Consider the following 23,681-nt stretch of genomic DNA (forward strand, 5'->3'; position numbering starts at 1 on the left):
ATAAGTACAAATGGTTCTTTGATATGCAAATTAATAAATGCCTTGAGCTTAGGTTTTTTCATTAAATATTTTAGTTTATTTTATTGCTCTCTCCCAAGTGTTTAAATGTCCAGTCCGTCTGTTGTAGTTAGTGTTGGTTTAGCTGGCAGGATTTATTTCCTGCCAACTATTTATATTAAGCAAATTTTAAATGTTTATAATATTGTTGACTAAATAGCTGATTGCTAATTTATTGGCATGACGGGGAAGAGCCCCAAGACTGGGGAAGACATGAACGATTTTAAGCTACTTTGGCAAGAGTGTGTCTTTGCTATAATGCTTTTGTTCTTCTTACCTGCAGGAGTTAATGAAACAGCTGAATATAATTCAGGTAAGTGGGGCTGGGGTAGCCTTTCTTCCATTGCTTCTCTGTCACAGTTCCCCTGAGGGACGCAGACGCTAACTCTGGGCTGGCTCTTTTTTTAAAAAAAATGCCACTGACTTTCGTTCCAAACCTTTTTTTTTTTCCCCCAATTTCCCTTGTGATTTCTTCTTTGACTCGTTGACTATTTATGTGTTGTTTTCGCTTCCACGATTTTGCGAGCTTCCCAAATTTCTCTCTGTTACTGATTTCTGGTTTCATTGCGTTGAGGTTGGAAATCACGTTTTGTGTGGTTTCAGCCCTTTTCCGTTGATTGAGCCCTCCTCCTGCCTAGCACGTGATCCATCCTGGAAAATGTTCCGCGGGCTCTAGAGAAGAAAGCGCGCTCTACTGTTGCTGGGGGCGTGTCCACAGGTGTTTATGAGATGCGTTGGTCTAGGTGTCGTTCGAGTCTCTTTCCTTGTTCATCTTCTGTTCGTCCTGGCTGTTCGTCCATTGTTGAAAGCCAGGTGTCAAGAGTCTCCGATTATCGTCATAGAACCATTTTCCCTTCAATTCTGTCGGTTTTCGCTTCATCTCTTTTGGGGCTGTGTTGTCAGCTGCTTCTATGTTTATAATTGTCATATCCTCTTGGTACACTGACCCTTTCATCATCATCAAACTGCTCCCTTTACCTCTGGGAACATTTTTTTTCCTTTGTTTTACGGTCAAGTTTGTCTCATTTTAGCAGAAACCATGCCAGCTTCCTCGTGATTGCTGAGAATCATATCTTTTTCCATCCTTTTCCTTTCAACCTGTTCATATTCTCGAATCTAAAGTATGTCGTGTGTAGACCACGTATAGTTGAATCTTTCTGTCCAGTCTGACAGTTTCTGATTTTTCACTGGATCGTTTAATCCATCCACAGTTAATGTTATTATTGGTATGTTATATTTATCATTTTGTTTCTCTCTTCCTCCTTTACTATTATTATTTTTTGCATTAAGTGAATATCTTCTAGTGTAACGTTTTTGTTTCTTTCATAATAACTATATACTTTTTATAAATTTGTGTTGATTTTTATTTTATTTTATTTTATTTTTTTGGTGAGGAAGATTGGCCCGGAGTTAACATCTGTGCCAACCTTCCTCTTTTTGTTTGAGGTAACATCTGTGCCCATCTTCCTTTATTTTGTATGTGGGATCCCGCCACAGCATGGCTTGATAAGCAGTGCATAGGTCAGTACCCGGGATCCGAACCTGCGAACCCCAGGCTGCCGAAGCAGAACACACAAACTTGACAACTATGGCACAGAGCCAGCCCTACATAATTACTTTATACTTTTTGGTTTTCTTAGTGGTTGCTCTAAGACTTACCATATACATCTTAACTTATGAGAATCTTCTTCAGATTTATATTGCAACCTTTGTTGTTGGCATATATATAAAACACACAGAGAAAAATGCATAAAATATAAATTCACAGCTTCATGAACTATTACAAAGCAAATCGGCCATGTAAGCACCCCCAGGACAAGATATACGACGTTGCCAGGACTTACATATACCCTCCATGTGTCCACAGAACAGGCAGGTCCTGATTTGCTTCATTAATTCCACCTTAATCCTGAAAGCCTGAGAATCCAGGGGGTTGCAGGTGAGCCTGACTCAGTCTCTTCTTTCCCCAAGAATGCAGAGGCCGTGCATTTTTTCTGCAATTATGAAGAGAGCCGAGGCAATTACCTGGTCGATGTGGATGGCAACCGGATGCTGGATCTTTATTCCCAGATCTCCTCCGTCCCCATAGGTAAGAGCTGGGAACTCAGTCCTCGGTGTCCCCTCTCTCTCTTAGCAGTGGCTGTCCAGACTGGATGCTCCTTCCAGCAGGCACATCCCTGTGTGTTGCCATTCATGTCCCTAAAGGGCAGAGAAAAGGAACAAGTAATTCGTAGAGGGTGTGTTACTAGGGACTTCACCTGTCTTCTCTCATTTACTCCTCCCCAAAACCCCACAAGGTAAAGTGTTCATATCCCCATTTTTCAGATAGAGAAGCAAAGCTTGGAGGGCTTAAACAGCTTGCAGAGGAAGCAGAGCTAGGATGCGAACCCAGGTCTGTGTGACCAGTGTCCCGAGTCAGCTGGCTCAGGTTGGGTTTCCTGGAAGAAGAGCCTGAGGCAAGGATTCTGTGCAAGGAGTTTATTGAGGGAGAGCTCTCAGGAGAAAGGGGAGGGAGGGAAACAGCATAGACGCGAAGAAGGATGAGCTCCCAGCCAGAGACCAGCCTGATCCCATGGGGGGCCCTGGAGCATGACTTGCACCCCAGATTTCATCCCAGACTGAGGCAGAGGCTGGCCTTTTTGTGCCCTCTGCCCGTCAGTCATTGCCTGTGAGCTGTCAGAGGGAAAGATGTATGTCATCTCTTGGGCAAAGGGGCTTCCGTTCACCAAGGACAATTTTCCAGAGAAGGAGGCAACGGGGGCCACATGCAGCAGCTGGGAGAGGAGTGGCCTGCCTGGTGGGACACCAGCAGCGTCTGGTCTCCAGGCTCACCTCCAGGCCACACGGAGCATGACTCGCTGCTATCGGCGGGCACGGCGGGCGACAGACAGACAGGGCTGGTTTGGACATGCAGGTCGCTGCTGTTTGTGGTTTGGCTGGTCGATGTTCTTCAGATGGATTCCCTGCTGTGTTCACGGGTCTGTAGGCTGAGCGTCTGATGAAGCCTGGCCCTTTGTGGACGATACCGGAGCGCCCTCCACTCCCCATCAGCAGCTCCATCCGCCCCCGCCCCCGGCAGCCTGGGGCCTTTCCCCCGAGACCCCAAATTCGGTCTCCACCCCTCCTCTGCTTTCCCCAAACCCAGTCCCTCAAACCTATTTCTTTCCCATCAAGATGCAGTCAGACAGTAAGCAGGTGACTCATTCTTTTGGGGAACTCCATCCTTTAGAGATGCCTTGGCCTCTGAAGGCGTTTTGGAGTCTAAGATTTACAAACCCCTGTCTCCATCTTGTGTTGGAGTGAAAGCGATCGGATCTTGAGTTACCCTGAGTCCGAATCCCGGCCCCACCGTATATTAGCCATGGCACTCTTCCCAGTTAACTCCTACATCCCCCACCCCAGCGCCAGGGCCCCTCATTCCCGTCCCCAGCCAGCCAGCCAGCCAGCGTGCGTGTGGGGTGGGGGATCAGGCCGGCTGCAGTTGTTAAAAAACTAGAAGTTCTAAAAGTTCTCTCTCTGGCCAGCTTTTCTCCTGTATCTTCAATCTTTGAGACGATTTTTTTTAACTAGAAATTATTGAGAGTTGACAGTATGCCTGGCATGTTGCTCTGCCTGTTATCCCGTTGAATCCCCGTAACATCGGGTCTTTTAACATCACCTCCAGTTTACCCATGGGGACCAGCTTCCAGAGGTTACAGGGTTTGCCCAGCGTGTCCAGGGAGCCCAAGGATTTGAACCCATGACTCTGCCTCCCAAGCTGCCTTCTGTGATAGCAGCCTCCCAGGGGCCGCCCCTGCCCTGCCTCGCAGTGTGGGGATCCCACAGCATCAAAAGCCCGGGCGTAGGACTTCCCCGATCAGAGGGACCAGCTCTGCTTCCATCCTTCCTCCTGAAGCCAACCAGGCAAGCTGCATCTGTGGCTTAATAAGCCTTCCCTGGAACCCGCTTATCTACTGAGGCAGAAGAGTCGCAAACACCCAGGCAGTGTGATAAAGACCCAGAGCTGAAAGGCCTCTGGCCAAAAAACTGTTGGAAAAAACCCACAGAGCGCTCCTTCCTTGAGTAAAGAGCGCGTTCCAGCCCTGGGCCCAGCAGCCTTGGAGCGGGGTGGGGAGGGGTGGGGAGGGCTGGGGAGGGGTGGGGGGGGCTGGGGGGGGGGAGAACGTCAACAGCGCTCCCCCTCTGGTCCACGACCACCATCCCCCCAACATCCGTGCTCCCCGCTGCAGGCGGAGTGAAACCACTAGGCTTTTCAAGTCTGTTCGTTCTTTCTGATCCATCGAGGAGGACATCTCCCCAGTAGTGCTGGGTCTTTAACCCCTGTCTCAACTTGCTCATCTCTTCTTCTGGAGGCTTGGGCGGGCCTCTTAGGGTAGTGACGTAAAGTCTCCTTCCAAAGTAAATTTATTTAAATTGAAAAGTGAACCGGTTTTAAAAAAATAAATATGTTAGATGCGTGATAAAAATTGTGATACTTGAAGACCAAGAGATTTTCCCCCAAAGTCTGCTTCCTGCTCCGAGATTCATCCATTAGTCTTTTGTCATCTCCCACAGTTTTGAGTTCTTGCCTGTGTCGCTGAGTCTCCATCTTATTCATTCATTCAGCTAGTATCTATTGAGCTGACCACTTGGCCACTGCCTTTGAGGGTCTCGCAATGTGGTCTCCTGGCCTCTGTGCCTCCTACAACCTTGTACTTCCTGTGGGACTTGTGGCCGGGATTAGGGATAATGAGCAAAAATCCCCTCGCATAATAGATGTTCAATAAGTGGAAGTAAAGGCTTTGACCCCAGGATATTCTGACTCCAGTTGTTTGCACTACTGTCGGGCTCCCCCTCTCCTTTACAGTAAAAGCTTCCATTCATTGAGCATCTGCTCTGTGCAAGGGACTTGCTGGGCGTTACTGCTAATCGTGGCCGCAGCTGATTGGCTTTTGCGGGACTCTAGGTTGTTGTCAAGCCGGGAGATGTTGGAGGGTCGTGATTAAGAAACGTGTACGTCGGTCTTTATGCACATGTGCAGGGGAAATTCATACAAGGGCAGTTGCTAAATCAAAGGGTATCTTGAGCCTTATCGTGGAAGGTCGGGCCCAGTCTGGACAGTAAAGTGGGCGGGACTCTGGGAATAAGCAAATGTGTGAAGAATCGGACGTGCTGGCCGCAGGCTGCAACAGTCACTCACTCAGTCCTTGAGCGAACCCTTAGTGCGATTTGACTCACCCAGCGGGCACCGGGGGAGAAGGCGAGGACCACGTTTGCAGTTCTGCTGCCAGCCCTGGTCTTGCCTTAACCTTGCATTCACCTCCCCTTATGCTGCTCTAGTCCAGTGGGTCTCAAACCTAAAGGAGCATCAAAATCACCCAGAGAGCTTGTTGAAGATTTCTGGGCAGCACCCTGAGCGATTCTGAGCCTGCGGGGTCTGCGTGGGCCCAGGAACGGGCCTCTGTGTCCGCAAAGAATAAAAAGACCCCTTCGCGTGTGAAGAGAGTTTCAGGGTTGGAAAGAGGGCAGGGCAGGCGATGGGGGAGGGGCACAGGGACCCCAAGATGCGATGCTATCTCTAACCATGCCCCCCTCCCCTCAGGTTACAACCACCCTGCCCTCATGAAACTCGTCCAACAGCCTCGGAACGCGGTGAGTCCGGGTAATGCAGAGTAAAGCCCAGACGTGTTCATGCAGATTCAGAGGATGCCTGGGGTAGCCTTTGGAAACAGTCTATTCATTCATCCATTCATTCATTCATTCATCCCATAAATATTTATGGAGCGCATACTATGCACTAGGCACTTGGAATGCCTTGGTGAGCAGAAACACAGCACCCTGCTCCCATGGAGTCAGTCAATTAGCCACACATGTAAGCAGAGATTTGCCACCATATTAAGTTCTATGTAGGGAGGCGAGTGGTGCTGTGCGGGCGTAAAATAATGATGGCAATAATAACAGTTAACATTGATTAAGAGTGTAATACGCATAGACACTGTGTCCAGCACTTCACAGCTCTAATATTGACACATCTATGAGGCAGATGCTGTTTTATTCCCATTTTATAGATGGGGAAACTGAGGCACAGAGAGGTCAAATATTTGTCCAAGGCCACACAGCCAGAGGAGGTGCTGGGAATAAAACCCAGGGGAGCTGGGCTATTCAGGGATGGAGGGGCTGGAGTCAGGGCACTGTTCCCAGGGAAGTGACGTTTGAGCTGAGATCTGAAGGGGGAGAAGGTGCTAACAGGTGACGAGCCAGCGAAGAGTGGTCCCGGCAGGGAGAAGGGAGTGAGAGGAGACCTGCTGTGGCGAGCTTGAGGAACAAAAGAGGACTGCGTGGCCGGAGCAGGGGGACCCGGGAGGGATCCGAGTAGGCCTGGAGTGGCAGGCAGGGGCCAGGCGACACGCAGCGTCCCACCCTCGGCACTGTCGGCATTTGGACCCTCTGTTGTGGGGCCGTCCCGTGCACGGGGGGATGTTTGATAGCATCCCTGGCCTCCACCCAGGAGATGCCAGTAGCACCCTCCCCAGTTATGACAACAATGAAAATGTCTGCAGACATTGCCAAACTCCCCCCTGGGGGTGAGTCGCCCCAGTCGGGAACCCCCGTGTGCCCTCAACACACCTGTTCGGTGTGGTCTGTATGTGCATGATGTGGGATATATGGCCCATTTAGATGGCTGTGCTTTCTACATCACAAGCGTAAGATGCTCCCCCCAACCCCGCTATTGGGAACACATAAGTTACAACTGGTCCCCACAGCATGCCCCCCGCCCGTTACTGCTCCCCAGACCAGGTTGGGTGGGCTGCTCCCCTTACCGCCAGCAGCAAAGATGCGTTTCCTCCAGTCTTTGTTGCCACGTAAATGGAATCATGCAGTGTGTGCTCTTTGTCATGTCTGGCTTAGTTCCCTCAGAATCCGTCTGCGTGATTTATCCTTGCTGTGTAGAGCCGCAGACCAGCGTATTCTCGTGGCTTTAGAGCGTTCCACTGTGTGAAGATGCTGCGATTAATTTACCCCTTCTACTGTTGATGGGCGTTTGGGTCATTTCCTACAAAGATGGCTGCTGAGAACGCTCCAACGCGTTTCTCGTGTTGGATCCACTGCGAGGCGTGGGGCTGCTGGCCGCAGTGCACGCACGCGGTCCGCTTCGGCAGACCCTGCCAGGCACTTTCGGAGTGGCCGTGGGACCCCCACTGCCTTCAGCAGTGTGTGAGTGTTCCCGTGGCTCCACGTCCTCACCAACACCGAGTGTCATTGGGGGGCTTGCATTTTACTCAGACTCGTCTGCACACTCGTCTGCACGTGACAAGGCGTGTGATTCCCGAAGAGAAATCTGAGAAAAGCCAGCGAGGAAGGACAGCCCAACCCCATTAGAGACTGACTCCCCGGCCTTAAACTTTCTTCCCTTTTAACGGGTAGAGTTGAAGATAATAGGAAATAACCACATTTCCCTCCTTAGAATGGCTGTGCCCTGCTGGGAGGGGCTTGGGGCCGTTCCTGGCCTCGATCCGTTGACAAGTTCAGGGGCTGCTGCAGGGGGATCCGCCAGCCTTCCTGAAATGTCTAGCGAGGCTGTCTGTGGCCTGAGGCTCCGCGGGCGTGTTTACATTCAAAGCCCGGCTTTGTTTCGAAACGTTGTGCGGATCCCAGATGCCTCGGCAGTTGGTGCTGAAAAAAATGTGTCAACAAACATGTCACACACATTTGCCGTGTCAGCTGTCTCCGGAGGCTGAACCATCCCCCCAAAACACGTGATTTGGAGGGCTGGGGAGTCTGATTGGCAGGATGCCCCGCCCCCACCTGTCTCTGCCAGGAGCCTGGAAGCCTCACTCCATCCTTCCTTTCCCCTACCCCTCCCCCTTATCTCTCACCTTTCACCTCTTGCCCAGTCAGGGACCAGTCCTAGCTCTACAGCTTCCACTTGGATTTTTCCCCAACAGCCCCTCTCCATCAGCCCCCTCCCACCCCACCTCCAGACTTCAAACCATCCTCCAAAATGCAGAGTGCGTGGTCCCCGTTCTGGATACCCACTGCCTTCAGGATGCTTCCCAAACCCCTCTGCTTCAAATGTGAGCCCGCCCCTGCTTCTTCAGCCTTATTTCTTGACATGTGTTCGTCCCCCAATGATTGCTTCAATCTCTGCTTTGTCCTGGGCCCTGTTCTCAGTTCTGGGACTCGGTGGTGAGATCCCAGGCTGGATCGCAGTCCGTGCTGCCATGGTCCTGCAGAGCTCTGGGTTTGGGGCAGGGTGAGGGGAGCGCCCCGGCGCAGTCTTAGAGAAGTGGCAGCTGACGGCCGTAAGCTCCGCAGGGTGCGCCCGGGGCATGAGGCCGGAGGAGCATCGCTTGACGTCTTGGGTCTTCTAGGTTCTTGGCCGGAGATGCGCTCCAGTGGTGGGTACGGTATTTTCGCTGTCTGGGGCAGCTTCCTGCCAGGTCACTGAAGTCCTGAGAAGGGGCCCATCAACTCTTTTGTACCCTAACCATGTCACCCTTAAGCGCCAACATAATTATATCATGTGGCTGCAAAAAATGAAGCCATGTCCCCTGGATCCAATATCTGGGTTCTGTTTACAATTTCTTATGTCATCAGGGCCACCTCATTACGTTGCCCACAGTTGGACGTTGCACGTGCACAGTCACATGGCAATGAATGATGAGCGCAGATGATATCCGTGGCCCCTGGGATGGACGTAGGGCAACTGGCCTGGTCAGGGATGACACATACCATCCCTGTGACCTCCAGACCTTCCCCCCTGTGTGACTGTCCTTGTAGACTGAGCTCCTGCCTCGTCTTATGCCATGCGGTCTCAGCAGCTCCTCACGAGCACCCAGGGAGGGGCCCCATTTTGGCAGATGAGGACTCTGAGACCAGAGAGGTTAAGTGATTGCACAGCCACTTAAACCAAAGCCCGTTCTCTTCACGCTGCGCTTGAGGGCTGCTGAGTCTGACGGCAAGGATTCCCGAGACCTGTCCTCGTTTGATTCTGCTCCTCAATGTCCCAGATATCTTCTGTCCTTAATGTCATGCTTTGCTGAACAAGAACACCACCCCTACGTCTTCCCCGGGCCCAGACAGACCGTCAAGCTGCCAGCCAGCCCGGTCATCCGCTGTGTGAGCTGCTTCCCCCGAATCCGATGATGGCCATTCGCCTCCACCCTGATCTCATGATGGGCTTGATTTCTTAGGAGCCCCACTAACAGCTCTGAGCCAAGAGGAAATGCCCCTCAGGGACCCCTAGAGGCCAGCCCAGGTCTCCTGGCTGTGCCAGGCAAACTCGTATCCAGCGTCACCATGTTGAGGTGGCGGCTGCCTGTGGGGTCTGGCCGAGGATGGAACCTGAAGTCAGCAGACCTGAGTTTGAGTCTTGGTTCTGCTCCTTCCTGTCTGTGTGACTTGGGGCAGGTTGCTTGACCTCTCTGGTCCTCAGTTTCCCCATCTCTGTAATCAGGAGAGTCAGCTTCCCCCGCTACTTATCCTAGACCCAGTCGGGTGGTCACAAAGCAGAAAAAACAACAGACATGTGAACCTGCCGCAATGTCTGGTGGTCCAAGATGAATTCCACAGCCACCAGGAGGCTGAGTCCTGGGGCCTCCCTGTCCTTGGGTTTCCTCCTATCCGATGATGCCACTATTTGGGTTTGCGTTGATGTTATTACACTGATTATGTCCAAGAGAGGGAGAGCCCAAGACGACCCTAATCCTGGGCTCACTACAATCCTCCGTCTTTTCTCTAACTAAGCGTTTTTACTTTGGGTGAGGTTCAGATTTATAGACAAGTTGTAAAGACAGTTTCCGTCTGCCTCTCACCCCCGTCTCCCCAGTGCCGACACTCACCTCTCCACGCACCCTCGTCAAAACTGAGACTCACGTTGCCACGTTACGCACCACAGACTATTCAGATTTCCCCAGTGTCCCACCCACGTCCGCTTTTCTTTCCAGGACCCCATCCAGGATGCCACCCTGCACGTAGCACAATCCCTTTTTGTTATCCAAATCCACTTCCCGGTGAGCTCGCTGTTTATCCATTGTACAGACCCCCTGGGCCTTTTCCCGCTTCCTGCCGGGGGGCCCAGCTGGACCTCAGGGCCAGGACGGCTCTGCTCATTCCATCTCCATTTCCATTTGTGTCTTTTCTATAAGAGTGGACACGTATCCTTATGCATCTGTCAAAACCCGTGGAACGTACAACACCGAGAGTGAACCGTGCTGTAAAATTGGAACGTTTTTCATCACCATTGTACCAGCCACATAACAGCATCTTGAGTTAGTGTCTTAGCTTACTTAACCTAACGTTGGCGTTTAGAGTGTTGCTCCTTTTTGTTGTTATAAACAAGGCTACACAAGTAACTAAATGCATAGCCTTTCTCCACGTTTGAAATCGTTTCTTTAGAGGAAGTCTGGAAATAGCCAGATCAGAGTATAAAATATCATCAGGCTCCTAACAAACAGCAACACCCCACGTGGGTGAAACCTGCGGTGGTCGGCGCCCTTCCAGAATCGAAAGTTATCCCTGTTCTTTGCTTTAAGGAAAGTATTTGAGGACAAGCCTGTGGGGAGGTTGGGAGCGTAGGCCCTGCATGTGTCTCCAACCCCATCACGTGGGCGGCTAACACTCATGCCTGTGTTTTGAAAGCCAGCAAGGCGCGGGCTGGTCTTCTTCAAGAACTCAGCCACCTGAGTGTGGGCCTGTCCCTCGGCCAGAGGCTGTCTTAAGAGAATTTTGGCCAGCATTTTAAAATGGGGCCATCTCACATTAAAATCTGCGTTTCCCTTTCTTTTGAAATTTGGAGGCGTTGGCTCCCTTGGCCGCAGTCACAGGGCCGGCCTGACCCACCTGGGACGAGTGAGTTCCTCTCAGTGCCCCCCACCGTTTCCCGGGAAGCAGAAGCGAGCGTCTGCTTAGCCTCAGACGCTGGTGGTGGTGTCCTTGCAGAGGGAAACGCTTCTCTGGACCCCCAACTATCAAAATTAGAAGAAAAAAAAATCAACATAGACAAGCAATTTTTCTAACATTGCTTTTCTCGTACTCAGCCCCTTCTATTTAACCAGCTCCCTCATCTGTTTGCCCCCTACACCCTGTCACATGTTTTTCCCTCCCCAAAGCCCCCCAGTACATGGTTGTTAAGTCCTAGTTGTAGGTCCTTCTAGGTCTTCCATGTGAGCCACCACCACAGCATGGCTACTGACAGACGGGTGGTGTGGGTCCAAGACTGGGAAGCGAACCTGGGCCGCCAAAGCTGTGAGAGCGCCAAACCTTAACCGCCAGGCCATCAGGGCTGCGCTACACACTGTTCTCTTTGGAAATTCCAGAGCTGCTACAGCTTCTTAACGACCTTTTCCCCCCATGTTTTTGAAAAATTAAAGTATAATTTACATGCGGTAAAACCCATCCTTTATAGTGTATAGTTCTTTGAACTTCGACAAAAGCATTGTCATATAGTCGCTGTCAACATCCAGGCACATTTGTACATCCGTGTTCGTGACAGCGTTATTCACAATAGCCGAAAGGTGGAAGCAGCCCAGGTGTCCATCGACAGATGAATGGATAAAGAAAATGTGGCATAGCCATACAGTGGAATGGTATTCAGCTTTAAAGGAAAGAAAGTCTGCCGTACGCTGTAACATAGATGAACCTGGAGGGCATTGTGCTAAATGAAATAAGCCAGTCACAACAGGACAGATACTGTTTCATTCCGCTTATACAAGGCACCTAGAGTCGTCAAATTCATAGAGATGGGAAGACGGTGGTTGCCAGGAGCTGTGGGGAGAGAGAAAGGAGAGTTACTGTTTAACAGGTACAATGTTTCCGTTTCGCAAGATGAAAAAGTCCTGGAGATGGACGGTGCTGATGGTTGCGCAACAATGTGAATGTACTTAACACAACTGAACTGTGCATTTGAAATGGTTAAGATGGCAAATTTTATGTTACTCCTTTTTTACCACAATTAAAACCAACCCAGACCCAAACAGTTCATGACCCCAGACATTGCCCGAGCCCATTTGTAGTCAATCCCACCCCAGCCCCTGGCAGCCATGAGCTGTTTTCTGTCCCTATAGTTTTGCCTTTTCCAGAACGTCCTATAAATGGAGCCACCCAGGGTGTGACCCTTAGATTCTGGCTTCTTCTCTCAGCATCGTGACTCTGAGGTTCTTCCATCTTCTTCCATGTTATTGTGTGCATCGGCAGATTATTCCTTTTTATTGCTGAGTAGTATTCCATGGTGTGCATGTCCCACGGTTTATTTACCCTTCCCCCAGTGGAAGGGCATCTGGGTTGTTTCCACTTTTTGGCAACTAAAAATAAAAGCCCCTGTAAACATGCGCGTGCATTCACCTGTGTGTGGACACACGCATTCACTTCACCTAGGTAAGTACCTGGAAGTGGGTTGCCGGGTTGTGTAGGGTGTGTGTATGTTTAACATTATAGGAAACTCCCAAACTGTTTTCCAAAGTGGCTGCACCATGTTACATTCCCACCAGCCGTGACTGAGAGTTCTAATTGCTCTCCATCCTCCCCAATACTTATTACCCATTTTTCGTTTTTTAGCCATTCTGACAGGTTTTTTTAGATTTTTCAAATTTTTCCTTTTTCTCTCGAAAGCCCCCCAACGCATAGTTGTATATTGTTAGTTGTGGGTCCTTCTAGTTGTGGCATGTGGGATGCCGCCCCAGCATGGCCCAATGAGCGGCACCACGTCGGTGCCTGGGATCCAAACCAGCGAAACCCTGGGCCGCCGCAGCGGAGCGCATGAACTTAACCACTCAGCCACGGGCTGGCCCCCTGACGGGTTTTTTTAAATTTCAGATTCAGGGGAAGTTGTAAAAAAATATTACAAAGAGGTCCCCTGTATCCTTCACCCACTTTCCCCCCGTGGTAGCATCGTGTATAACTACAGCGCCATAGCACAACCAAGAAATGGGCACTTTTTTAAAAAGCCCAGAGCGATCCTGGTGGCCGTGTCTCAAAGTGCAGGAGGAGCTGTCCTACCCACACCGGCCTGTGTGAACGCGTCAACTGTGAAAAGCGTCCCTGGTGGGCAGGGGGCTGGGGCAGGCCCAAGGGGTCACTGTGTGTCTCCCGGCCTTTCTGCAGAGCGTGTTCATCAACAGACCTGCCCTCGGAATCCTGCCCCCCGAGAACTTTGTGGAGAAGCTTCGCGAGTCCTTGCTCTCGGTGAGTTTCGGGGAACTCCCTGCCGTGGTTGGGGCCCCTCCATTGTCCAGCCCCACAGAGCAGCTGTCTGATCTCTTGGAGGCGGTACCAGCAGGGGACGGGGTGGACTGAGATGCCTAATGATTAAGAAAGGGGTATCTCTACTTCGATCCGGCTCTCTGTGCGGTTTCTTTCATAAAGAGTAAAAACAACTTTTCCTTTTGCGGAAAAGAAGGGATTTCTTGTATGCAGGAAGAAGGGAGCTCGGGAGAAATTGTTTGTCCCATGACAGGAGTTTTGCAGACGTTCGTGAATCCTCCCTGACATTTTGGTGTTAGTTATTACGATTAAGGTCATTTGGAACCTCAGCTTCCCACCTGTCAAATGTGGGTGTCTCGGGGTGGTGGTTTCATCAAGAGGGACAGACTGGGCTTTTCTTCGCCCTTTTATCCTCTGCCCTCCAGCCCCAGGGCTTTCCAGGGCTTCTCCTCCGCCCCAAACAGCCCGAGTCCACTCTCCCAGTCCAGCTGCTTCCGGGACGTCCCAGCTTCCCTCCTCCCCCCGCAGCCTTCAAGGCGCGGCGTGTGGCCCCTGCAGAGGCACAGCTCCCGCTCGGGGACGTGGGGAGTCCAGACGGGGCTGAGCCCACAGCTGTCTCCCTCTCTGCAGGTGGCTCCCAAAGGGATGTCCCAGCTCATCACCATGGCCTGCGGCTCCTGCTCCAACGAAAACGCCTTCAAGACCATCTTCATGTGGTACCGGGTGAGGTTGGGGCGTGAGTGCACACACGCGTGCGCACACACACACACACACACATGCCGAGGCTCCCCAGCGCCCAGCCACACACTCCTTGTCCACCTGTTCATCCCAACGGGCCAGAGACCATGATCGAAGTCCCGGGAGCCACTGCCTGGACGGGGCCTTCCAAACATCCCAGTGGGGTATGGTGCAGAGGGCGGAGGCTTTGTAATTATTCCGTTTTACCTGGCATGACATGTACCATGTCAGCAGATCTCCATTGTTGCTAATGGAATAGTAACACACCTTATATTCATCTATTGATTTCATAGCAAGTACGTTAACCATCTTGTGCTTCAGTACAGAAGTGTAGTGACCGATGTATAAGACCAGCTCTTGAGAATGACTCCCTAGTTGTCAGGACTCAATATGGGTTGAGTGGAAAGTTGAAGCCCCCTCCTGCCCCAGAGGGTCTCTGAGATTTTGTTCTCTTCTGTTTGGTCAGAGTAAAGAAAGGGGTCAAACCGGTTTCTCCAAAGAGGAGCTGGAGACATGCATGATCAACCAGGTGAGTGCAGGGCCCTCCGCCTGGTCCCTGGGGGGCTGCCGCGGCCCCCCAAGCTGACGCTGGTTGACGGACACTGTTCTTCTCAAATAGGAAGCCGTCATAGTTGGCCATAACAAAATCCCATGGACTGGGCAGCTTAAACAACAGATGTATGTTTTCTCCCAGTTCTGGAGGCGAGAAGTCCAAGATCAAGGTGCTGGCTGACTGGTTCTCCAGGGCGGGCTCTCTTCCTGACTTGCAGATGGCCACCTTCTCGCTGTGTCCTCCCACGTCAGGGAGAGAGCAAGCAAGCTCTCTTGTGTCTCTTTTTTTAAAGGACACCAACTCCATCTGGGGCCTCCCCCTCATGACCTCATTCAACCCCCTTTACTCTCCAAGGCCCCGTGTTCAATACCGTCACATTCGTGGTTAGGGCCTTGACATACGGATTTAGGGGGATGCAAACATTTGGTCCATAACAAGGGGTCCCCAAGCATTCTGACCCCCAGTCTGTTCCCTTGGTATCAAGGCCAAGAGGAGCTCTTCTTGACTGGTGCTCATCAGTTTCCCAGGACAGCTTCCTGAATTTGACCCACCCAAGGAGGCCTTTAATGTATTCTCTAGGAAAATCCAAAATGTCAACACAAACGTATGTGCAGGAGTGTTCACCCTGTTGGTGCTTACAGTGACGATAGCCAGAAAAGACTGGAAACCACCAATCTATCCAGTAACAGGGAAAGGGGAATTAAGGGTAGGGATTCCAGATGGAACCAGAAGTGCCCAGAGTTCCCAGAGGTGCCAAGGAGGCCACTGTTGGGGACAGCGGTGGTACGGCCGCAGGGAAGGCCAAGAGAGTGGAGGCCAAGCTCCCCAGCCAGCTTCACCAGAGCAGGCCCAGCCTACCCCATTTCACATATGGGATCCCATTATGATGTAGACAGAAGTGTCTGCTGCTTAAAAACAAAAGAATCAAGAGCCACTGAGCTCAGTTATCCACTACTTACATCCGCAATATTCTGCAGCAGAAATCATGACCAAGGAGTTCTCTTGGCCCGGAGACATGCATGCTATAATTCAGTAAAAACAGTGGAATATAAATTGTATGGACACTGTGCTCTCAACCATGTAAATAAATACAGAGGAAATTGCCAGAAGAAATCCTGCTAACGTGTTTACAAAGGGTTGCCTCTGGGTGGTGAGATTTTTATTTTTTTTCTTTTATGCTTTCTTAGTTTTTTTCCCTAATCCCACCTCTTATTGGCAATAGGTCCACACCTTTCTCCATGTTCATACAAACCTACAAAAACTGAAGCTTTTTCTTTTTTCTTCTAACCATTTTTTTAAAAAAATGGATCCTGCCCTACCTCTTTCTCTTCTGATATCCAGGGACATCCTATTCCATCGACGTTTTTAGATCTCATTGCTCATGTTAAGTGGCTGTATCACAATATGTGCAATGATGTGTGTGTATCATGTTTATAACCAGGAGCGAACAAAGGAAACTGACAAGAGGGTATCCTGGAGTTTGTGGGGGGAGGTCCTGGAGCTTTTCCCAGGGGTCTCAGAGACCCCATTGGAGATCAGCCAGCCCGAGGAAATGCGGTATCAACCCCCAGAGACTCAGGGCCCCTCTGGTGTCCTCTGCAGTGTCCCCAGCCCTTCTGCCCGAGTCAGCTGGAAATGGATCTGTTGCCCTGGCTGGGTGGAGCGTCAGGAAACACAGCCGCAGCACCATTCCCTAGGGGCTGGGGGCAGGTGGGGAGCTCATGCACCCCTCCTGAGCCCGGGGGGCAGCCGCCATGGGGGAAAGGGGGCTCCTCCAGCTTTGGCCCAGCAGACCTGCCCAAAGGCCTGGGGTGTTTCCCGTGAGGTGCCGGCTCAGCCTCACGTCTGGGATGCGGGTACGCACCATTGGCACCTGGGCCACCTGGAGCAGTTGAGGCCGGAGCAGCCTGGAGCCGGGAGGGCCGAGAAGTGTGTGAAGGGCTTGTAGATCGGGGGCTGAAAACTCAACAGCCCCAGCAGCCCGGCAGGTGACAGCCAGTGACTTAAAGGTGTCATGAAGGTGGGCCTGGGGCAGCGTGCTGGCCCAGCTGTCAGACTCAGCTGAGAAAAATGGGCCCAAATGGTGCAGAATTTGTGAGAAGACAGAAGCTCCAATGTTTATGTGAAATCTCTTCATTTAAAGAACAATTTTTTGACTATATGCGCAAAACAAAACATTGGGGGCTGGATATAGACCTCAGGGGTCTGGGTGGTGACCTGGGCCTGAGAAGGGACCCCGGTTCTTCTGATGGACCTCGTGCTCCTCCAGGTGCGCGGGGCAACCACAGAGCCCCCCAGTCCCTGCAGCCGTGACTGACGACTGCTCTCTCTTGGTTCCAGGCCCCCGGGTGCCCGGACTACAGCATCCTCTCCTTCATGGGCGCGTTCCACGGGAGGACCATGGGTAAGGAGGGCCGCGTGGCCCCGAGGTGGCCATTAGAGCAATAACACAGCAACAGCAAAAGCAAGGCTGCCTTTGTTCTCACGTTGGTGGTTTGCACCTACTGACTCGTGGACTCCGCCCCGTTCCCTGCAGAGCGGGGTTATTATTCCCCGCTCCGTGTGGAAATCGCGGCTCAGCAAGGGGAGGAACATTCCGAGGCCAAATGGCCAGGATTGGAACCCTTGTCTTTGTGTCTTCAAAGTCTGTGCTTAATCTGTGATGAATCAGAACGCAAAGCACACACACACGCATGCACACACACACGCAGTTAAGTGTTCACGGGTTCTGCTTCAGCCCCAGGAGGTTACAGGAACTGCGTTTCTGCAGGCGCCAGGCCTCCCTGGGCATTTAATGTCTCGTCCTGAAATGCCCACAGTCTCCTTTTCAAAGCCTGTGCCTCCCGCCTCCCTCAGCCCACCCTCTGCTCTTCTGTTTTGCTGGACCCAGGTTGCTTGGCGACCACGCACTCCAAAGCCATTCACAAGATCGACATCCCGTCCTTCGACTGGCCCATCGCGCCGTTCCCACGGCTGAAATATCCTCTGGAAGAGTTTGGGAAAGAGAACCAGCAAGAAGAGGCTCGCTGTCTAGAAGAGGTAACTCCCAGGTCTTCCGGGTTCTCCCCACACCCCCGGCCCCTGACCCTCGCCACCCCAAGGCTCAGTCCAGGAGAAAAGGAACACACACAAAGAGGTCATCTGGGGCCCATGTGGCGGTCCCTGGGAGGGACGGAGGGACAGAGAGCCCCCATGCCCCAAGTGTTCCATGTTGGGAAGAGCAATGAGACACATCAATTTTGCCACCCAGCGTCCATCACCCCACTTCTGGTATTGATTTCTGTATATTTAAGTTTCTCTGAGGGCAAGCTTCGCTGACTGTAGAATAAGAGAAAATGGGTTTATGGAAAGAATATGGGGCAGCTCAGAAAAAATGCTTCCGTGGATCCTCTCATCCGCCATTTTTCCATCTTTTCCCGAGTCTGGGGTTTCTGTGGGTGCCCTGGGGGTTGCGGTGGGGGCGGGGGAGGGACTGAGCATGGGCAGCCCCCCATCGCCATGCCTCCACTTTAACCAGACCAGCGCCCCTTTGATCCGTTCCGTATACTGGGGTTCCGTGTAAGACGTGGGAGGATTCTGTTGCTGGCGGGGTGGAAATTGCTAATACTCTTCAGGTTTGGATTTGAGCTCAAATAAGGCTAGTTTGAGGCTGGTTTGCCTCTGAAGCACGTCACTTTTTTTAAAATCAATTAATATTTAACACCTACAGGGTGTGAAGTGAAGTGCTAGGTGCTGGGTATTTAGAGGTAAATAAAAGAGACGAGCTAGCAGAGTCTAGGACAGCCGTGTCCAATAGGAATACGACTCAGACCACGTATGTCATTACAGCATTTCTAGCAATCACATTTTTTTTTGTTGTGGTCATAATAGCTTATAACATCGTGAGATTTCAGTTGTACATTATTGTTTGTCATACACCATATCAGTGTGCCTTTTCACCCCTTGTTCCCACCCTCCACCCCAATGCCCTAGTAACCACTAATTTGTTCTCTTTGTAAGTTTCTTTATCTTCCACATATGGGTGAAATCATATGGTGTTTGTCTTTCTCTGGCTGGCTTATTTTGTTTAACATGATGCCCTCAAGGACCACCCATGTGGTTGCAAATGGGACAATTTCATATTTTTTATGGCTGAGTGGTATTCCATTGTGTACATATGCCACCTCTTCTTTATCCAATCATCAGTCAGTGGGCACTTGGGTTGCTTCCACGTCTTGGCTATTGTGAATAATGCTGCAGTGAACATAGGGGCGCATAGTCTCTTTGGATTGTTGATTTCAAGTTCGTTGGGTAAATACCCAGTAGTGAGATAGTAGCAGTCACTTTTTTTTTTTTAAGATTTTATTTTTTTCCTTTTTCTCCCCAAAGCCCCCCGGTACATAGTTGTATATTCTTCATTGTGGGTCCTTCTAGTTGTGGCATGTGGGACGCTGCCTCAGTGTGGCTTGATGAGCAGTGCCATGTCCACACCCAGGATTCAAACCAACGAAACACTGGGCCGCCTGCAGCGGAGCGCGCGAACTTAACCACTCGGCCACAGGGCCAGCCCCTCACATTTTTTTAAATGTGAAAAGAAATGGGTGAAATTAATTTTAATACCATTTTATCGAATCCAAAATAATACTTAAAAATTATCGATGAGATATTTTTATGTTCTTTTCTTCGTGTGACATCTTTGAAACTCGGTGTGTGTTTCGCACCTGGAGCACATCTCAGTTTGGCCCAGCTACCTTCCAAGTGCTCCACAGCCACCTGTGGCTCCATCTTACTGGGGAGGGCAGAGTGTAGGAAAGACAGCACTGGACAAATCAGAAAATAACCACCTAATGACAAACCAGACTATGCTCTGAAAGCGAGAGCATCTCAGAGCTTCCTTGGGGCGACTGGGGGAGACTGAGGCCAAATCACGTCATCCAGACGGAAGGTTTTTCCTTAAATCTGCATATAACAGAGAAAGACTGCACTTGTTACTCTATCTAGGTGTATAGTTTGGGTTTTTTAAATTATATATGATTATTAAATATTAATAAAGTATCACAGTTACTACTCTTTAATTATCTATAAGATGATGCCTATTTTAGAACAAGTCAAGAAACAGATCCACTTAGAGGTAATCAGTTGCTTCTCTACTACTCTGTGTGCTAACAGTTAAATTTTTTTTAATCAGCTCAACGTCATTAACATATAATTTCCATTCCGTAAAATGCGCTCATTTAAGCATCTAGTTCAATAAGTTTTGACAAATAAATGTACTGATGTAACCATCACCCCAATCAAAGGCATCTCCTCACCCCGGGAGATCTCTCGGATGGTCCAAGGAGTCAGGGCCACATCCCCCACCCCCACCCCGCTCCATGCCACCACTGAGGGGGATTTCTAGCATGAGAGATGAGTTTTCCAACAGTTGTATAAACAAATAGACATCTGAGATTCTGCACAGAAAGGATTCCCATACCGATAACAACAAAAATAATAGTGTAACGGTGCAATCATGTGGTGGGATAGCAGCAGCTACACTTCTGCTGTGGGGACACCGTGCTGTACCGTCTTGCCTCATCCTCTCCACGACCCCGGTGGGTAGAGTTCTCAGTGTGCCCATCCTACAGATCAGGAAAGGGAGGCTTTAGAAGGTTAAATGACTTGCCCCAAGTTATCAGTGTGTACGCCCGCAGGTGCACCAGTCCCAAGTAGGACATGTTCCCATCCGCACGTGTGGCTCCCAATGGATCCACTGTCTGCACCGGAAGGGCACACGCACACATCTTCCGCATAACTTCCAGGGGTCATGGAGCCCCTGGAACCTGTCCGCCCGCAGGTGCCTCTCAAGAGCCTCTGCCAGCCCTTGTCACCTTCCTCTTTGGAATCCAGGTGGAGGATCTGATCGTGAAATACCGGAAAAAGAAGAAGACGGTGGCCGGGATCATCGTGGAGCCCATCCAGTCTGAGGGTGGGGACAACCACGCGACCGACGACTTCTTCCGGAAGCTGAGAGACATCTCCAGGAAGGTCAGTGTGCCGGGTGGGGTTGGACAGGCCACGGGCTGTTTCCGGTTGGTTTCCCGGAGCACAGGGTTAGCTTCGGGGTTCTTGTAAAATCCTGGATGTTCAGAGGTTGCCCGTCAGGCCTCCCAGATAGGGAAGTCGCTGTCGGGGGCAGGATAAGGAATTCCTCCCTAAAATCTTATTGCAGACTCACTATTGATGGCCTCCACCTGGCCATCTTAGTCGGGGACCTTCCCAATCGGGAGATTCCTGGGAAGGCCTCTGCCTCCTCCCTGTGCTTTCTGGAGACACCGCCTCATCTTTCAGCCCAGCGTGGTCCACACTCAACAGATGCCAAATGAACAGATTTATGTTAATATCGTGTTTGTTTTAACGTGTTTGCATACATAAGTGGCATGTCCCACTGGTGAGTTCGCAGAGAAAGGCTGCAGACCTTTCTGTAGAGCTGATTTCAACACAGACGCTGAGTAAAGAATGAGCTGGTGATGTGTACATCCAGCAAATGGGGCAGCGGAGGTTTGGGGACCAGGCTTGGGCCCCGCTGCTGGGGTACTGAGTGAGTCGTCTGGCTCAGGCATGGAAGCCAGATGCGACATTGCTGTGCTTTCTTTCGGGGGTGGGCATCTGACGTTCCGTCTCGCGCCAGCTCAGCAGTTTGAGGAAACGTCCAGATCCGGCTCTGCTGGACCTGCCCTGCTGGAGCGTTTGGTCTGGGCCTGCACGGCCCCCGGACGCGGGCTGGGTCTGCAGGTCAGGAAGCAGGGACCCTGGCTGGAGTCAGGCATCCACGGTTGGCCGACCGCGGTGGCTGCTCTCTCTCTCCAGCACGGCTGTGCCTTCTTGGTGGACGAGGTCCAGACGGGCGGCGGCTGCACCGGCAAGTTCTGGGCCCACGAGCACTGGGGCTTGGATGACCCTGCAGACGTGATGACCTTCAGCAAGAAGATGATGACCGGCGGCTTCTTCCACAAGGAGGAGTTCAGGCCCAACGCTGTGAGCGCGCACCCCGCCCCCTCTCCTTTCCAGGGAGGGGTCGAAGGGGCGTCACTTTCTCACAAACCAGGAGCTGAGTGGACACCGAACGGGTCACAGAGGTTTTCTAAGTTCTTATCAATTTAACTATCCAATGGTTATGATCGCCCCAGCTTTCTCTGCAGGGCCGACTTCCTAGCAGTCCATTCTCTTCTGATTTTCCTCTGTGCGCACAATGATACTGTTAATAGCTTTGTGCCTGGCCCAGTTCTAAATACGCCTCGCATACTTTTCATCCTTACAACAATCTAACCAAGTAGGTATTATTTTTATCTCCTATTTTACTAATGAGGAATCGGGCACAGAGAGCTTAAGGAAGTTGTACAAAGTCACACAGCCTGTTAAGTGACAAAACCAGAATTCAAGCCCATGCTCTTTAACCACTACGCTGTACTGCCATGTGCACCTACAGATTCTCTTTCAGACACACACACACACACACACACACACACTCATCCATCAGAGGCTCAGAACCCTTCCTTCCACCACTCCTGTGTGTTGTTTCCACCCTCACGTTCACCTCTTGGTCCAAAATGACTCCTGGAGCTCACCCATCACATCTCAATTCCAGGCAGTAGGCAGGAAGGAAGCACAAAGTGGCCCCCTCGACTAAGATCTGGTCATGTGGCCACTCCTAACTGCAAAGGAGGCTGGGAGGTGTTTTTGGTTGGCTGCATTGATACCCCGAGTAATTCATGGAGGAATAAAGCGGGTGGTCTCTGAGGGTCAGACTGCCATCCATCCCCTCTCGACGCCACTTCCTATGGGCTGTATTTCTCCTGGAGAAATCACCTAACCCCCAGAACCTCAGCTTCCTCCTCTGTGAAATGAGGGTGACGGTGGCTAAGGGCCGGCGGTCTTGGTTTCCCCAGGAATGAGGGGTTTCCTGGGGGCCCGGGGTGAGCAAGTCTCCCTAATGATGGTGCCTACCTGTGGGGCTGTTGCGATGGAAAGAACGCAATGAGACATGATGACATGTTCTCGTCCCCGCCCCTTCCTACGTGTTTGCTGGGTTCTCTCCTCATAAAGGGGGACGAGGTGTGTCTGGGAAGTGGGCCCCCGCGGGATGTGCCTGTGTGTGAACCCTTCCGACACCCGTGCCTCGTTCCAGCCTTACCGGATCTTTAACACCTGGCTGGGGGACCCGTCCAAGAACCTGCTGCTGGCGGAGGTCATCAACGTCATCAAGCGGGAGGACCTGCTGAGCAACGCAGCCCATGCGGGGAAGGCCCTGCTCACGGGGCTGCTGGACCTCCAGGTACCCGCTTGCCTGGCCCTGCCCTGCTCTCCCAGGATGCCCATCCCTGGCTCCTGCGGCCCAGGGCCACATCTGTGCTCCATCCTGGCAGTTCTGAATGAGCTGTGCCGTTTCTGTAGGGGATGTCTTCCCACCCTCCATCTATCACAGTCCCAGCTCCTAAACGCCTGGCTTTCCTTTGACACCAAGGCCAGACATAGTGCCTTTGAGAAGCTTCCCAGACCCTCCCCCTCTGTCATCCCCACTGTTGTGTCAGCTGCTCCCTCCTCTGTACCGACTTCTACATGCTTATCGCTCTGCAGCAGCACTGTCCCATGGGGCATATTACGAGCCACATATGTAGTCTTAACTGTTCTAGAAAACACACTAGAAGTAAAAAAGGAGGTGGAATTTGTTTTAATAATGCAGATTACTTAACCCGTTATATCCAAATTATTATTATGTCAACATGCCATCAATACAGAAAGGAATTAAGGTGACATTTCATAGTCTCTCTCTTAGACTAAGTCTTCAAAATCCGGTGTGCCTTTCACACTTACAGCACATCTCGATTTGGACTTGTCACATGTGGCCACGGCCACTGGACAGTGCGGCTCTCTATTATAATAATTGTTTGTCCTTGTTATGGCATACTCCCTGCCTGACAGCCCCCGTATACACACAAACGTTACTCTCCCAGATTTGGGGGGAAGGGGCGCTGCTGGCAGAACCACAGTGTTTCCAGGACTGGCCAGGCCAGCCCAGGAGTGGGGAGGGGGGTGATCTACTCTAGGTGGCTGGTCACAAAGAGCCCCTGCCCCAGGATCTTGAAGCATCCAGTCACCCATGACCTGAGCAGAACCGCCAAGGAGTGATGGTGGT

At 51.3% G+C, this 23,681-nt stretch overlaps 1 protein-coding gene across 3 annotated transcripts in view; it reads left to right on the forward strand.

Moving 5' to 3' along the window:
* The window catches only part of ABAT (4-aminobutyrate aminotransferase), a 92,414-nt gene that overhangs the window by 57,531 nt on the left and 11,202 nt on the right, over positions 1 to 23,681 (forward strand). For all 3 annotated transcript variants that reach the window (XM_046666942.1, XM_046666943.1, XM_046666944.1), the window contains 11 exons: positions 341 to 370; positions 2,029 to 2,146; positions 5,639 to 5,688; positions 13,138 to 13,218; positions 13,867 to 13,959; positions 14,441 to 14,503; positions 16,868 to 16,931; positions 17,418 to 17,566; positions 20,396 to 20,533; positions 21,356 to 21,523; positions 22,674 to 22,820. In XM_046666942.1, the coding sequence (XP_046522898.1) occupies positions 341 to 370; positions 2,029 to 2,146; positions 5,639 to 5,688; positions 13,138 to 13,218; positions 13,867 to 13,959; positions 14,441 to 14,503; positions 16,868 to 16,931; positions 17,418 to 17,566; positions 20,396 to 20,533; positions 21,356 to 21,523; positions 22,674 to 22,820 (1,101 nt within the window). The remainder of the gene's footprint in view (positions 1 to 340; positions 371 to 2,028; positions 2,147 to 5,638; positions 5,689 to 13,137; positions 13,219 to 13,866; positions 13,960 to 14,440; positions 14,504 to 16,867; positions 16,932 to 17,417; positions 17,567 to 20,395; positions 20,534 to 21,355; positions 21,524 to 22,673; positions 22,821 to 23,681) is intronic.

Source organism: Equus quagga, chromosome 7, assembly GCF_021613505.1.
Source record: "Equus quagga isolate Etosha38 chromosome 7, UCLA_HA_Equagga_1.0, whole genome shotgun sequence".
Taxonomy (NCBI): domain Eukaryota; kingdom Metazoa; phylum Chordata; class Mammalia; order Perissodactyla; family Equidae; genus Equus; species Equus quagga.